The sequence below is a fragment of the Pan paniscus genome, chromosome 8 (assembly GCF_029289425.2).
Source record: "Pan paniscus chromosome 8, NHGRI_mPanPan1-v2.0_pri, whole genome shotgun sequence".
Classification (NCBI taxonomy): Eukaryota; Metazoa; Chordata; class Mammalia; order Primates; family Hominidae; genus Pan; species Pan paniscus.
Window position 1 is genome coordinate 145,020,566 of NC_073257.2, and position 16,935 is coordinate 145,037,500.

Here is a 16,935-nt window from a genome sequence, read left to right on the forward strand (position 1 = left end):
CTCCCCTCACATCCAAACACACTGTGATCTCCTCACTCCCCTCATCATCCAAACACACTGAGATCTTCTCATTCCCCTCAGCACCCAAACACACTGTGATCTCCTCACTCCCCTCACATCCAAACACACTGTGATCTCCTCACTCCCCTCACATCCAAACACACTGTGATCTCCTCACTCCCCTCACATCCAAACACACTGTGATCTCCTCACTCCCCTTGGCACCCGAACACACTGCGATCTCCTCACTCCCCTCACATCCAAACACACTGTGATCTCCTCACTCCCCTCACATCCAAACACACTGTGATCTCCTCACTCCCCTCACATCCAAACACACTGTGATCTCCTCACTCCCCTCGGCACCCGAACACACTGTGATCTCCTCACAGCCCTCAGCACCCAAACCCACTGCGATCTCCTCACTCCCCTCACATCCAAACACACTGTGATCTCCTCACTCCCCTCAGCATCCAAACACACTGTGACCTCCTCACTCCCCTCGGACCCAAAACACACTGCGATCTCCTCACTCCCCTCACATCCAAACACACTGTGATCTCCTCACTCCCCTCACATCCAAACACACTGCGATCTCCTCACTCCCCTCAGCATCCAAACACACTGCGATCTCCTCACTCCCCTCACATCCAAACACACTGTGATCTCCTCACTCCCCTCACATCCAAACACACTGTGATCTCCTCACTCCCCTTGGCACCCGAACACACTGCGATCTCCTCACTCCCCTTGGCACCCGAACACACTGCGATCTCCTCACTCCCCTCACATCCAAACACACTGTGATCTCCTCACTCCCCTCAGCATCCAAACACACTGTGATCTCCTCACTCCCCTCGGACCCAAAACACACTGTGATCTCCTCACTCCCCTCACATCCAAACACACTGTGATCTCCTCACTCCCCTCAGCATCCAAACACACTGTGATCTCCTCACTCCCCTCGGAACCAAAACACACTGTGATCTCCTCACTCCCCTCACATCCAAACACACTGTGATCTCCTCACTCCCCTTGGCACCCGAACACACTGCGATCTCCTCACTCCCCTCAGCACCCAAACCCACTGCGATCTCCTCACTCCCCTTGGCACCCGAACACACTGCGATCTCCTCACTCCCCTCGGACTCAAAACACACTGTGATCTCCTCACTCCCCTCACATCCAAACACACTGTGATCTCCTCACTCCCCTCACATCCAAACACACTGTGATCTCCTCACTCCCCTCAGAATCCAAACACACTGTGATCTCCTCACTCCCCTCGGACCCAAAACACACTGCGATCTCCTCACTCCCCTCACATCCAAACACACTGTGATCTCCTCACTCCCCTCACATCCAAACACACTGTGATCTCCTCACTCCCCTCGGCACCCGAACACACTGTGATCTCCTCACTCCCCTCGGCACCCGAACACACTGTGATCTCCTCACTCCCCTCACATCCAAACACACTGTGATCTCCTCACTCCCCTCAGCATTCAAACACACTGCGATCTCCTCACTCCCCTCACATCCAAACACACTGTGATCTGCTCACTCCCCTCACATCCAAACACACTGTGATCTCCTCACTCCCCTCACATCCAAACACACTGTGATCTCCTCATTCCCCTCGGCATCCAAACACACTGTGATCTCCTCACTCCCCTTGGCACCCGAACACACTGCGATCTCCTCACTCCCCTTGGCACCCGAACACACTGTGATCTCCTCACTCCCCTCACATCCAAACACTCTGTGATCTCCTCACTCCCCTTGGCACCCGAACACACTGCGATCTCCTCACTCCCCTTGGCACCCGAACACACTGCGATCTCCTCACTCCCCTCACATCCAAACACACTGTGATCTCCTCACTCCCCTCAGCATCCAAACACACTGTGATCTCCTCACTCCCCTCGGACCCAAAACACACTGTGATCTCCTCACTCCCCTCAGCCCTCAAATACACTGTGATCTCCTCACTCCCCTCAGCACCCAAACACACTGCGATCTCCTCACTCCCCTCAGCATCCAAACACACTGTGATCTCCTCACTCCCCTCGGCACCCAAACTCACCGTGATCTCCTCACTCCCCTCAGCATCCAAGCACACTGTGATCTCCTCACTCCCCTCGGCATCCAAGCACACTGTGATCTCCTCACTCCCCTCACATCCAAACACACTGTGATCTCCTCACTCCCCTCGGCACCCAAACACACTGCGATCTCCTCACTCCCCTCACATCCAAACACACTGAGATCTCCTCACTCCCCTCACATCCAAACACACTGTGATCTCCTCACTCCCCTCGGCACCCGAACACACTGTGATCTCCTCACAGCCCTCAGCACCCAAACCCACTGCGATCTCCTCACTCCCCTCACATCCAAACACACTGTGATCTCCTCACTCCCCTCAGCATCCAAACACACTGCGATCTCCTCACTCCCCTCGGCACCCAAACACACTGTGATCTCCTCACTCCCCTTGGCACCCAAACACACTGTGATCTCCTCACTCCCCTCGGCACCCAAACCCACTGTGATCTCCTCACTCCCCTCACATCCAAACACACTGTGATCTCCTCACTCCCCTCAGCATCCAAACACACTGTGATCTCCTCACTCCTCTCACATCCAAACACACTGTGATCTCCTCACTCCCCTCGGCATCCAAACACACTGTGATCTCCTCACTCCCCTCGTCACCCAAACACACTGTGATCTCCTCACTCCCCTCAGCATCCAAGCACAATGTAATCTCCTCACTCCCCTCGGCATCCAAACACACTGTGATCTCCTCACTCCCCTCAGCCCCCAAATACACTGTGATCTCCTCACTCCCCTCGGCACCCAAACACACTGTGATCTCCTCACTCCCCTCAGCCCCCAAATACACTGTGATCTCCTCACTCCCCTCGGCATCCAAACACACTGTGATCTCCTCACTCCCCTCGGCACCCAAACACACTGTGATCTCCTCACTCCCCTCAGCCCCCAAATACACTGTGATCTCCTCACTCCCCTCAGCACCCAAACACACTGCGATCTCCTCACTCCCCTCAGCATCCAAACACACTGTGATCTCCTCACTCCCCTCGGCACCCAAACTCACCGTGATCTCCTCACTCCCCTCAGCATCCAAGCACACTGTGATCTCCTCACTCCCCTCGGCATCCAAACACACTGTGATCTCCTCACTCCCCTCGTCACCCAAACACACTGTGATCTCCTCACTCCCCTCAGCATCCAAGCACACTGTGATCTCCTCACTCCCCTCGGCATCCAAACACACTGTGATCTCCTCACTCCCCTCGGCACCCAAACACACTGTGATCTCCTCACTCCCCTCCGCCCCCAAATACACTGTGATCTCCTCACTCCCCTCCGCCCCCAAATACACTGTGATCTCCTCACTCCCCTGATCATCCAAACACACTGAGATCTTCTCATTCCCCTCAGCACCCAAACACACTGTGATCTCCTCACTCCCCTCACATCCAAACACACTGTGATCTCCTCACTCCCCTCACATCCAAACACACTGTGATCTCCTCACTCCCCTCACATTCAAACACACTGCGATCTCCTCACTCCCCTCAGCACCCAAACTCACCGTGATCTCCTCACTCCCCTCAGCACCCAAACACACTGTGATCTCCTCACTCCCCTCAGCACCCAAACACACTGCGATCTCCTCACTCCCCTCAGCACCCAAACATACTGTGATCTCCTCACTCCCCTCAGCACCCAAACTCACCGTGATCTCCTCACTCCCCTCATCATCCAAACACACTGCGATCTCCTCACAGCCCTCAGCACCCAAACCCACCGCGATCTCCTCACTCCCCTCGGCACCCAAACACACTGTGATCTCCTCACTCCCCTCACATCCAAACACACTGTGATCTCCTCACTCCCCTCACATCCAAACACACTGTGATCTCCTCACTCCCCTTGGCACCCGAACACACTGTGATCTCCTCACTCCCCTTGGCACCCGAACACACTGCGATCTCCTCACTCCCCTCACATCCAAACACACTGTGATCTCCTCACTCCCCTCATCATCCAAACACACTGAGATCTTCTCATTCCCCTCAGCACCCAAACACACTGTGATCTCCTCACTCCCCTCACATCCAAACACACTGTGATCTCCTCACTCCCCTCACATCCAAACACACTGTGATCTCCTCACTCCCCTCACATCCAAACACACTGTGATCTCCTCACTCCCCTTGGCACCCGAACACACTGCGATCTCCTCACTCCCCTCACATCCAAACACACTGTGATCTCCTCACTCCCCTCACATCCAAACACACTGTGATCTCCTCACTCCCCTCACATCCAAACACACTGTGATCTCCTCACTCCCCTCGGCACCCGAACACACTGTGATCTCCTCACAGCCCTCAGCACCCAAACCCACTGCGATCTCCTCACTCCCCTCACATCCAAACACACTGTGATCTCCTCACTCCCCTCAGCATCCAAACACACTGTGATCTCCTCACTCCCCTCGGACCCAAAACACACTGCGATCTCCTCACTCCCCTCACATCCAAACACACTGTGATCTCCTCACTCCCCTTGGCACCCGAACACACTGTGATCTCCTCACTCCCCTTGGCACCCGAACACACTGCGATCTCCTCACTCCCCTCACATCCAAACACACTGTGATCTCCTCACTCCCCTCACATCCAAACACACTGTGATCTCCTCACTCCCCTCACATCCAAACACACTGTGATCTCCTCACTCCTCTCGGCACCCGAACACACTGTGATCTCCTCACTCCCCTCGGCACCCGAACACACTGTGATCTCCTCACTCCCCTCACATCCAAACACACTGTGATCTCCTCACTCCCCTCAGCATCCAAACACACTGCGATCTCCTCACTCCCCTCACATCCAAACACACTGTGATCTCCTCACTCCCCTCACATCCAAACACACTGTGATCTCCTCACTCCCCTCACATCCAAACACACTGTGATCTCCTCACTCCCCTCGGCACCCGAACACACTGTGATCTCCTCACTCCCCTCACATCCAAACACACTGTGATCTCCTCACTCCCCTCAGCATCCAAACACACTGCGATCTCCTCACTCCCCTCGGCACCCAAACACACTGTGATCTCCTCACTCCCCTCAGCACCCAAACATACTGTGATCTCCTCACTCCCCTCAGCACCCGAACACACTGTGATCTCCTCACAGCCCTCAGCACCCAAACACACTGCGATCTCCTCACTCCCCTTGGCACCCAAACACACTGTGATCTCCTCACTCCCCTCGGCACCCAAACACACTGTGATCTCCTCACTCCCCTTGGCACCCAAACACACTGTGATCTCCTCACTCCCCTTGGCACCCAAACACACTGTGATCTCCTCACTCCCCTCACATCCAAACACACTGTGATCTCCTCACTCCCCTCAGCATCCAAACACACTGTGATCTCCTCACTCCCCTCACATCCAAACACACTGTGATCTCCTCACTCCCCTCGGCATCCAAGCACACTGTGATCTCCTCACTCCCCTCCGCCCCCAAATACACTGTGATCTCCTCACTCCCCTCATCATCCAAACACACTGTGATCTCCTCACTCCCCTCAGCCCCCAAATACACTGTGATCTCCTCACTCCCCTCACATCCAAACACACTGTGATCTCCTCACTCCCCTCGGCACCCAAACACACTGTGATCTCCTCACTCCCCTCGGCATCCAAGCACACTGTGATCTCCTCACTCCCCTCATCATCCAAACACACTGCGATCTCCTCACTCCCCTCAGCACCCAAACTCACCGTGATCTCCTCACTCCCCTCATCATCCAAACACACTGTGATCTCCTCACAGCCCTCAGCACCCAAACCCACTGCGATCTCCTCACTCCCCTCGGCATCCAAACTCACCGTGATCTCCTCACTCCCCTCCGCCCCCAAATACACTGTGATCTCCTCACTCCCCTCGGCATCCAAACACACCATGATCTCCTCCTACAGGCTCTTTCTGCACTTGGCTTAAAGCCGCCCTCTCCCTTCTGTGGCCTCACTGGCCTCTCCTCTGTGCTGGGAGGGAGGCAGGGCCAGGAATTGGGGGTGGCCTTCGGATCCCCACACCCTGAGGTCTCCCAGGCTCCTATTCTCCAGCCCCACTCACTGCAACTCACAGGCCCCTGGACACAGGACCTCCCGCCATGGAGGGGACAGAGCTCTCCCAAGCCCAGCACTGGTGAAACTCAGTATTTGCTCTCCCTCCCAAAACGACTTACACCTTTAGCATATTAATATAGAAAGTGACTGACAGGCTAATGGAATTTTTCTTTTCTTCCTTTAACTGAAGTTCGTCCATTAATTCATGACGAACCTGTCATAAAATGGGACAGATTATTAATCTGGATTCAAACAATTAGGTAGAGGTTCAGATTTTGTGTCTAGATTTTATTTTCTCATTAATTAAGTTTTGTATCTAGCTTTTCAGATACAACTTAAGCCGATTCCCCGTATGTCAAAATGGATTGCTGATGAATGAATGCTTTTGGTACATATTCTTGTAGTAATTACTTGTATCTTTGTGAATTTTCTATTAACTTTAAAAAAATTCAAAGCTATTACAAAGGAAATATTTAAAGAGTGACGATAAAGGCAAAAGACCCTGTTTTGTTTTCTAAATGTCACAGTTCTATACATCTTTGCATTGGATGAACTGCTATTTCTTTTTAATATGCTTATGTATTTTTGTTCATGTATGTATGCATATAGATTTTTATATCTCTCAGCAAACTTATGTAATTTCTACGCAGTTTTCTGAAAAATGACTTTTAAGAAAATTACTTCTTACGTCTCTATTTCTAATACGCTGATTTACCATAACAGAGAATATCTGCCGGTATTTCTGCGGCACGTGAGACTTAATGAACGGAGCCGCCGTGGAGCAGAACCTGGCAGCCTCCTCCTTTCTTCCGGCTTGCAGATAACACTCCAGAAGTTCCCTGGATAATAGAAACACACCACTGGTCAACCTGGTTGAAACTGTTTTCTCCTATCTAATAACCAGGTTATTAAACCATTACATATTTTGTGTTTCACAAAGTTTAAAAGCTACCCTGGGGTCAGCTTCTTCAGCCAGAACCAGGCTGTGTGGCTCACCAGGAAGGGCCAGCAGGTGCCAGACAGCTCGTTACCGCTAGCACCGGGGCATTTTGAAATGAAAGATCTGTATTGATATTCTTCAAAGGTTCCCCAAACGGCCATATGGCAAGTAACCAACACCTGCAGGCTGTGGGCTTGGTGCCGAGGGGAGCCGCTCTGGAGTTGGCACAGCTGGAATCCTCAATGGGGACATCCACCCGTCCCCAGCCTGCACAGAGAGCGCCGCAGACACAGAGAGGCTCGGACCCGTTTCCTTTCCGCCGCCCGGCACGGTGACCGAGGCATTGGTGACAGCCTGTGCGGTGACCCCTCAGGGCTGAGACCCAGCAAGGCCGGCCTGCCCTGTGCTGCCCCAACTTCCTCGCAGGGCTGCCTGGGCTCCGCGTGTGCTGACTCTGCTTAGTTTTATGCTGTTAAAACGTCTACTGCGTTACCATTTTAAGAACTAAGATTGTAAAACCGTGAGCCAGGCTGCGTGGGGCAGGATCATATCTGCTTTGCTGGGAGTCTAAACACAGTATCTTGTTCTGTTGTCATAACCTCATAACCAGGGCACGGCAAATGTCATCTATAGATTTTGGAAACGACCTTCGGACAAGACACACAGAAACTTGTGACTGTGGGAGAGAACGCACATGGAGTGTGCCCCAGTGATGTGGAACTCCCGTCCCGCCCCGGAGAAGGGGTGGTGGCCTCAGAGCCAGAGGGCGGCCCACCGGGAGGCCACAGAGGGCATGGCGAGCTCAACTCACAGCATCAGCTCGGCACGCCACTCCTTGTCTTCCTTCTCAGTCTGACTCAGCACGTTTACGATTTGGGAAAGGCTGGGGATCAGATGGTGACGATATCCAGGCTTGAGGAACGGCCTCACCATCTGCCAGTAGAGGACTGATGCATTGTACACCAAAAAGTAGTACCTGCGGCGCGAGCAGAGGAAGCAGAGAGCGCGCTCAAAGCCCAGCCGGCCCAAGCTGCAGAACCAAGGGGCCGCTGTGTCTCCGGAGCCCCTCCCAGGAGGGGCCTCAGGTCCTCTCCAGCAGATGGCAGCAGCCCCACCTGAGAAGCTTTGGCCCAGCCTGCAGGAGCACCAGGATGCAGAGCCCTTCCCTGGGACAGCCTTGGGCGACCCTGTGTCCGACGTGCCATGGCTCCAGCGCAGGCCCGGCTGTGATGACCCGGCCACAGGCTCCCGAGTCCAGACCAGGGCCTTCTTCATCAATTATTCCACAAACTGATCGGCCCCCTCCCATGAAAACACACCACGGGGCAAGGCCTCCTCTGACTCTCAAGGGATAGACAAGAATGGGCAAGGACAGAGGGAATCAAGGAAGGCTTCCTGGAGGAGGTTACATGCCTGCTGTGACCTGAAAGATGTCAGGAGGCAGCCAAGACAGTAGTAGAAGAAAAGAAGGTCAGGAAGATGGAGGAGAAGGGAGGAACCTTTGGGAAACAAAGTTCCCGTCTGCCAGCATAGAGTGTGAAGTGGAGGAGGGTGGGCTGGAAGAGTGAGCAGAGACCCCTCTCAGGGGTCTGGGCCTCTCCCTGGGCAGCAGGGAGCATTGCAGGGACTGAAGTAAGGGAATCCGGGCCCATCTGCCCTTCTCACTCTAGGGCCACTCCACAGTGGGGAAGGCCAGCTCTGCCATGTAGGGCCTGTGTGCCTGGTGGTCCTGGGCCGGCCACCAGGTGGACCAGCACTGCTCAGTGCCCAGGTGGGAGGAGGACACCAGGGTGGCTGTGGCAAGCCCACTCCTCTGAGTTTACTCAGAGCCACCACGTGACCCTAGGACAGGACTCATCCTGTTTCCAGGTTTTCAGGAGAGGAGCAGAGGTGCGGGGTGTCCTGACCAGATGGTCACGCCTGCTTGAGTCAGAGGGGTCATCATGGGACTCCAGCGGCCTGCTGCGTCTCCCTGAGTGCTGCGTCTCCCTGAGTGCTGCGTCTCAAAAGGAACCCGTCTCCTCCCTGTAAGTGGCTCTCCCCAAATTCCCACTGTGGCCTCCACATGCCCGTGGTTGGGCTCACAGTCTCCTGTCCCACTGACACTGCCCTGGACAAGCCAGCGCTGCCCTCTCTCTCCACACAACCTGGACTCTTCCCAAAGATGGTCCTGACCTCTGGCAAGGCTCTGTCACCCCCTGGCCCGTCCACAGTGCCCCTGAGGGCCCTGGAGCAGAGCAGCCTCCTTCCCATGGTACCCACCACTCCCGCGTCACAGCACCCTTGGAAACACCCCTTGTCTTTAGAATCTGTGGCTTGAGGTGGGGCCTCCCCGTCCCTGTCCCCATGCAGGGAGGATCTGTGGGGCTGGGCCCTACATCCCCAGCACTTGCAACAGGGTGTGACCAGAGAGGGCCACCAGCAGACAAGCAGGCCGATGTGGGTAGAACAGACCAGGGAACCCACAGCTTCTATTTAAATATCCTCCAAACATTGTATCCTATTTGAATATGTGATATATGTTCAAACAAATATGCTTGAAACTGTCAAGCTTGCACAAAACTGATTTGAATAGGATATGAATCAGTTTTGTGCAAGCTTAACAGTTTGAAGCATGATATTTGTTTTTGTGCAGAAAGCACTGATTTTGTAGAAAGTTGTGCTGGAGTCGCCTCCGCAGGGACAGCGGCCTTGGCCAAGTTGTCCGCTAGGGGGCAGCAAAGGCACACTGCGCCGAAGAAGGAACCGTGGGGAAGGAGGGGGCGCCCTGGGGGTGCACCCGGGGAGGCCCTGGAGAAAACAGACTCTTTTTTTTTTTTCTTGATACAGAGTCTCGCTGTCATCCAGGCTGGAGTGCAGTGGCGTGATCTGGGCTCACTGCAACCTCCGCCTCCTGAGTTCAAGTGATTCTCCTGCCTCAGCCTCCCCAGTAGTTGGGATTACAGGCATGTGCCACCACGCCCGGCAGAAAACAGACTCTTCACAGCCATCTAAAATCACGAAAACCGCTGAGTGCAGAAGAGGCTGTTACTCGGAATTCGGCATGAATGTGGCCTGTCCACACGCTGACGAGATGAGGGAGTGATCACGGGTGCATGAAAATCACAAACCACAAACGAGGGGAAACCCCACAGTTCAAATAAATACACCCACTTGATAAGTTCTGGCTCTGAAGTCTTTCACCCAGTCAGTGAGAAACGGCCACTTCAATTTTGCCTACCTCGGTTCTCCTTTGGCAAAGTTTATGGCCTTCATGTACTGAGTCACGCAATTTTCAAATTCCTCCTAAGGCAACATAAAGAAGCACAATTAGACCGAAACACTGACCCCTGCTCACTGCCCCATCTGCGGATGCCACGGCTCCCTCATGGTTGGCCTGGTACCCCCCGTGTCACCTGTGTATCCACAGGTGACAGTGTGGCAGACACAGCCTGAGTGTCGTGGCGAGGTCCTGGACCTGCACCCGGGTTCCCGTCCCGCAGACACAGCGAGGCATCAGAAACCGCAGTGCCTGTGCTCCAGCACGCCCGCTCCACCCCAGCTCCCCTGTGCCCACTCGGGGCAGCTGCAGGCGCAGATGCCACAGAGACCACGCTGCTACGAGGCAAAGGTCCAGGGGTCCTGCGTGTCAGATACCACCACTTGAGCAAAAAGCATGAACAGGAAATGGTGCAAGTTTCGTGTCACTCAGGAAAGGAATTCCTTCACTCTACTACCCTAAGAACGATTTTAAGCCTGGTCTAGCCTGGCATTGCTCTGGAGGTGGGGTGAAAATTGAACTGTTGGGGATAAGGAGCACAGGACACCTCTCACCAGGTTTTCTGCCGACTTCGGGGCACACATCTGGGCCCTGCACAGGTGCGCTCGGCCCAGAAACTGGGTGATGGGCGCCTTCACCTTGAAGTACATTTGGATGCAGTCCTCGCTCACCTCTGGCTGCCTCATCTGCAAAAGAACACCACCACGGAAGATCACAGACCCGGAGGGGTGGCCTCCCTGCCCAGAAGCACCATGGGGCCGCTTTCAGAACAGGCCCCCAGCACAGGTGGAGCCTGTTTCCAGCCCCATCCTCCATCCTGGCCCCTTGACTGCCCGGCCAGGAGCTGCCTCTCCCCAGCCCCACTCTGCATCTGCTGCACACCCAGAGGCCCTCCCTCTCCCTGTCAAAGCTGCCCTGACCGAGGATCCCGGGAACTAGTTACCTTCAGGGCCTGCTCTGCACACAGAACAAACAGGTCTGGGCTGAAGCTCTCTGAGGGGTCAAACTCCGATTTCCCTAGGTTGGCCGATTTGATCAACTCGTAGGCCTTCTTCAAGGACGCAACATCTGTCCCAAACGGGTAGTTGAGGAAGGTTTGGTCACGGGGCTGGGAGAAGTGAGCCGGGCAACGCGATCCCGAAGGCCCCAGGCAGCCGCCTTGGGCCCCCGGGCCACAGCCACCGTCAGAACCTGTCGCCGCCAGGGAGCAGCGGTGTGGGCGCCTTCCTGTACGTTTGCTCTGGTCAGACGATCGGGAGGTGGGGGCTCCGGCTGTGGCCCTCGAGGGGTCACCCATTGGGCGGGCTGGGATGACAGGGTCCGGGGCCTCCCCGGGGCGGGTGTCGTGGCGGGTCCCGGGGCCTCCCCGGGGCGGGGGTCGTGGCGGGTCTGGGGTCACCTTGCTGGCTCTCGGCACGGGCCAGCTCCTGCGTGATGACCAGGTCCATGGCGCCGGCGCCCTGCTCGTCCGCCCTCTCCGGGGTCCGCGGTGCGTCCTGCCGCCCACTGTCGGTTGGGTTCTCCAGCCGCGAGGACCCGGCCACGGTTGCCTGGAGACCGAAAGGGACGCGGACGCGGGGCTACGGGTCGGCGGCGGGGCCACACTTCGGGAAAGGCGAACAACGCCGCGCCCCCGCCCTGCCCCCCGCCAGCTCCGCGGGAGTGAGACACCAGGGCAGCGACCCCCGGCGAGGGGCGGGAAGAAGAAAGGGGAGGGAAGGCGGCGTGGGGGGACGCCGGGGGGTCCGCGCGGGCCTCCTCTCCCCTCTCAGGGCTCCTGTGTGCCCGGGTTCTGGTCCTGACCCCGGGCTCACCCTCCACCTTCCCCGGGAACTTCCGACTGCATCCTTCGCGCCTGCGCTCGTCCGCTCATTCATTCATTCATTCATTCATCCATTCATTCAGTCAGTCAGTCAGTCATTCCTTCATTCTTTCGTTCTTTCATTCATTCCGTCATTACTTTCACAGGCGGTGATTTGCCCCTGCCACGGTGCTGGAAGTGCAGCGGGCACAGAAAGTCGCGCAGTGGAAATGCGGGCTGCGGGCGTGGATGGGGCCGCCGGGTCTGGGGACGAGCTAAGACCTGGCAGCAGGGGGTGGCCGAGGCGGGAGGAGCAGACGCAGAGCCCCGGCCCCCACGGAGAGGGTAGCAGCGCAGCCACCTGCCCCCCAGGGCTCCCCACCTCCCAGCCGGGGCTGCTTTCCGGCCGGGGTCCGGAAGGCGCCTACGACCGACCAGAATTGGAGGCTTGGCGGGGCGCGCAGCCCCCGCGCGGGGAAGCCGGAGCCACTGAAGGACTTGGGTCGGCCTGGGGAGGGGAGGGCCCAGGACTCACCCGGGGGTGGGCACACTCGGGGATCTCTAGGGGAGGCCCACCTGGGGTAGGCCCACCTGGGAGAGGACCCCCTGGGAGAGGCCCACCCACGAGAGGCCCACGTGGGAGAGTGGAATTCCACCCGGGAGAGGCCCACCTGGGAGAGGACCCCCTGGGAGAGGACCGCCTGGGAGAGGCCCACCTGGGAGAGTGGAATTCCACCCTGGAGAGGCCACCATACCTACATGGGATCAAATAAGCTGCCTGGACATAGTTTTGAAACCTGAACGTCGTATGTTTCTCAGGGTCCTAGAGCCCCACCCCGTCTTGAAGTTGGCAGCCTCAGATCCCTGCTAAATGACCATATTCCTTCCCAAAGACAGTTCTCAGATGGGCCTTTGTTGGTAAAGACACTCCACACATGGGTACAGCCTCGATAAAATATTTATCCCCTCAGAGAAAGTATATCCAAACATAATGTAGTAAGAGATTTCCCAAATCCAAGGGCATTAAATATTAAAACTCAGTTTTCTAGTTACACATTAGCCTTAAATATCAAGAGTGCAACACAAAATTATCACAGAACGCAGGAAAAGGAGATGAGAAAGGCCGCAGATGGGCAGCCAGGTGGGCCGGGGCACAGGGCAGGGTTGGAAAGGGTCCCCAGCCCAGGAGCTTCTGTGTCCGTGGAGTGGGGGGCACCACCCTCCTGGCCCGTGGATGTGTTCAGCAACCCGGAAATGCTCGGGACCCATAGTCCAGGCATTCTTATGGAGGCTCCATCACAGACATGAAGGATGATGGTGGATGATCCCTGGAGGAGGGTGGGTGCAGGGTTGAGAGCTGCAGGTGCTAATCCTGGCTGGTCTCTCTGGTGACCGGCCCCCCTCCAGGAGCCACCAAGCCTCACCTCATTTGAACGGAAGAATCTGCTGCCATCACCCAGGAAATTCGAGGGCTTTTGGAGCCCTGTGCGGGGTCTCGGGAGCAGAGACCAGATCTATTCATTTCTCATTTCGTCACCCCATCTTGCCAGGTAGAGACGGTGTCTGTGTCTGGGCTCCCAGGCTGGACCCCAGAGGCCCGCTGTATATGCGCCCGCTGGTGTTGCCATCACGGGGCACTCTCATGGGCGGCTTAAACAGCGGGAAAGGAGGCGGGAAGGCCGAGATCAAGGTGCGGCCGGAGTTGGTTCCTTGGAGGGCACCCCGCGTGGCCGTATGTGGTTGTCTTCTTGTCTGTGTCTCGGTGTCCAAATGTGCCCATCTTATACGGACACCAGCCATGGGGTTTAGGGCCCACCCTGGGACCTCCTGTTAAACAGATCACCTCTGTGAAGACCCTGTCTCCAAATAAGGCCACATTCTGAGGCCGTGGGACTAGGACTCCAGCATAAGAGTTTCAGGGGGACACAGTTCAATCCATGACACTTGCTTAACCAGAAGGTGGTGAGAATTCTGAACATTTGTAATTTCATCAGGTGAAAGCCAGGAAGATGGGTGAATTGTTGTTTAAAACATCTCAGAATATATACATGAGCAGAATGAGCAGAACAGAAGTTAAAGATAGAGCTTCTTCCAGCGCAGGTGAGGCCAGTAATCAAATCCCACTGGTGTGTATGTCCGTAAAAGAGAACTTGGTTGAAATCGACCTGGCATCCCAGCTCCTGGGGACAGGCAAGCAGAAGCCGGGGGCAGGAGGGACGTGGTGATGTGCGGGGTCCTGGCTCTCCCCGGCTCCGCTCAGAAGAGCAAGGTGCCGCCCCCCACTAGGGGAGCTGGAGAAGGGGTTAGGTGGAGTTGGGGAGGCACGGAGGGTCCCTGGTAGCGGGGTGCTGGCAAACAGGCTCTCCAGGGAAAAGCGAAAATGGAGCCCCTGGTTGGAAGCATTTGCACATCCTCCCACCACCGCTGTTTAGACTGCCCCAGGGGCAGCACCAGCTCACAAAGCTGCACATCTCACAAATGGCCAGGTGGAGCCCAGCTCTGGCTTGGTGACCCCTCCAGAAAGGCAGGGTCCTGGGGACCCCAAAGTCGGCTGGAAGCCGACCTGCACCGCTGTCCCAGGGGCCTGTGCTCTCCTCACTCTGCCTGGCTGGTGTCTGGCCCGGCAGTGCTTTGTGGCATCAGCTCCACTTTGGGGCCAGTCGGTGCCAGCACGGCTACTTTACCTACGGCTTGAGAATCCAAGTGTGGAGTCTGGGAAAGGGGGCTGAGCTGGAATCCCCACGTGTGAGGGCTGACTGAGACTGGGCCCGCAGGAGAATGTTGGCCCAGGGAACCAGGAAGAACTGATCCTAGAGTCGGGAGAGGCCCCAGGCCACCTTTGTGTGTTGGGCCACGCAGTGGTGAAGGCCATGGGGTGGCCACCCAGCTACGGTTGGTGGAACCCCAGAGCCCACTAGGGGAGGGTGTGGTGAGTGCATGTGTGTGACTGTGAGAGTGTCAGCAGGAGGGGGTGGGTGTGTGTGAACTGTGTGGCTGCGTTAGGGTAAGTGTGTGCCATGTGTACACAAGAGTGCGTGTGTATAGTGTGTGACATGTAAGCATGATCATGTACGTGACCGTGTGTCTGAGTGTGCATGTGTATGCACGTGTGGCCCTCCCCTGTGGAGGCACAGGGGAGCAGGTCTCTAATCCACAGACATCACCAACGACCTGTGCAGGGCCAGGCTCTGGGGATCAGCAGAGAACAAAAGGGGCAGAAAGCACTGCCCCTGGGGACAAAGACCACACTGTGGGGTCCGGCAGCCGGGAGGGGGGCCTGATGTTTTCTGGGAAAGCAGCTTCACCCCCCAGGAAAGCAGGAGGATCAGAAGAGGGCTTCTCACCCCCACGGGCACCTTTCCCGGTGGGACAGCCCCTGAACATGGAGCGTATCAGCAACCTGGCAGCCGAGCTCCCGCGTCTCCAGGATGACGCCCGAGGGTGGTGTGCACATGCCCTGAAAAGACAGGGAGGAGAACATCCACTGTCATCCCCAACAGCCCAGCACTCAGCACCCAGCACCCAGCACCCCAGCACTCAGCACCTCAGACCATCATCCCCAACAGCCCAGCACTCAGCACCCAGCACCCAGCACCCCAGCACTCAGCACCTCAGACCATCATCCCTAACAGCCCAGCACTCAGCACCCCAGGCTGTCATCCCCAACAGCCCTGCACCCAGCACTCAGGATCCCAGGATCCCAGCATCGCAGCATCCCAGCACTCCAGCATCCCAGCACCCCAGCACCCCAGCACCCCAGCACCCCAGCATCCCAGCATCCCAGCACCCCAGCACCTCAGCATCCCAGCACCCCAGCACCCCAGCACCCCAGCATCCCAGCACCCCAGCATCCCAGCACCCCAGCACCCCAGCACCCCAGCACCCCAGCACCCCAGCATCCCAGCATCTCAGCATCCCAGCACCCCAGCATCCCAGCATCTCAGCATCCCAGCACCCCAGCACCCCAGCATCCCAGCACCCCAGCATCCCAGCACCCCAGCACCCCAGCATCCCAGCACCCCAGCACCCCAGCATCCCAGCATCTCAGCATCCCAGCACCCCAGCATCCCAGCATCTCAGCATCCCAGCACCGCAGCATCCCAGCCTCCATGTATCCCAGCACCCCAGCATCCCACTACCCCCAGTACCTCCAGCATCCCAGGATCCCAGGAACTCAGCATTGCTGCATCCCAGCACCTAACCTGGGGTCACACATTTTTATCTGATGAATCTGCAGCTCTTAATTAATGCTTCTACCTGCCTTCCCTCTGCCTTCTGTAGACACCGTGCACAGGTGATGTGTACGTGTATATTCTTTTTTGGTTCACAGAAATGGCAGTTGCATCATACCTGTTTAGCATCATGGCTTCCAGCTAACTACCCATCCATTCACTGGAAGATATTTTTGAAGCCTTGCTGTGTCATTAGAGCAGAGCCTCGTTCTGAAATCCTGGTCCAGCAGGCCCCGCTGCTGAGGCTGCTGCAGCTCACGGCACACTTGGACAGCGGCAGCACTCTCTTCTCTGAGGCCTCTCTCTTCAACGTTTTGTAAGACTGTATTTGCATGTTTATTTTTATGTAAATGCTGAAACATCTGGTCTAGTTTAAAAAATAAACACAAAACACAGCCAAAAGCACACTGTTGGCATTTTCTCCCGTACAAGTTGATTTAAAGAGAACTGCCGTAAGACCGTGTGTCTTCTGATCCAGCCGCAGTGGGCTTTCTCACTCGCTTGCCTTCGGTGTGCATCT

General features: G+C 56.3%; 1 protein-coding gene and 1 long non-coding RNA gene across 2 annotated transcripts in view; both read right to left on the reverse strand.

The window, feature by feature from the left end:
* Positions 1-12,324, reverse strand: part of CFAP46 (cilia and flagella associated protein 46) — a 215,699-nt gene extending 203,375 nt beyond the window's left edge. Inside the window, exons 1-8 of the mRNA XM_055093516.1 lie at positions 12,197-12,324; positions 11,782-11,932; positions 11,326-11,450; positions 10,937-11,068; positions 10,344-10,408; positions 7,935-8,099; positions 6,899-7,022; positions 6,303-6,397 (exon numbers count right to left, since the gene is read on the reverse strand). Of these exons, the coding sequence (XP_054949491.1) occupies positions 6,303-6,397; positions 6,899-7,022; positions 7,935-8,099; positions 10,344-10,408; positions 10,937-11,068; positions 11,326-11,450; positions 11,782-11,932; positions 12,197-12,259 (920 nt within the window). The 5' untranslated portion in view covers positions 12,260-12,324. The remainder of the gene's footprint in view (positions 1-6,302; positions 6,398-6,898; positions 7,023-7,934; positions 8,100-10,343; positions 10,409-10,936; positions 11,069-11,325; positions 11,451-11,781; positions 11,933-12,196) is intronic.
* Positions 12,325-13,123: 799 nt separating this feature from the next.
* LOC117978648 (uncharacterized) lies at positions 13,124-16,602 on the reverse strand. The gene is made up of 2 exons (XR_004669324.3): positions 16,332-16,602; positions 13,124-15,640 (listed from the first exon to the last, which is right to left on the reverse strand). It is a non-coding gene; the product is annotated as an uncharacterized LOC117978648 (long non-coding RNA).
* Positions 16,603-16,935: the final 333 nt, after the last annotated feature.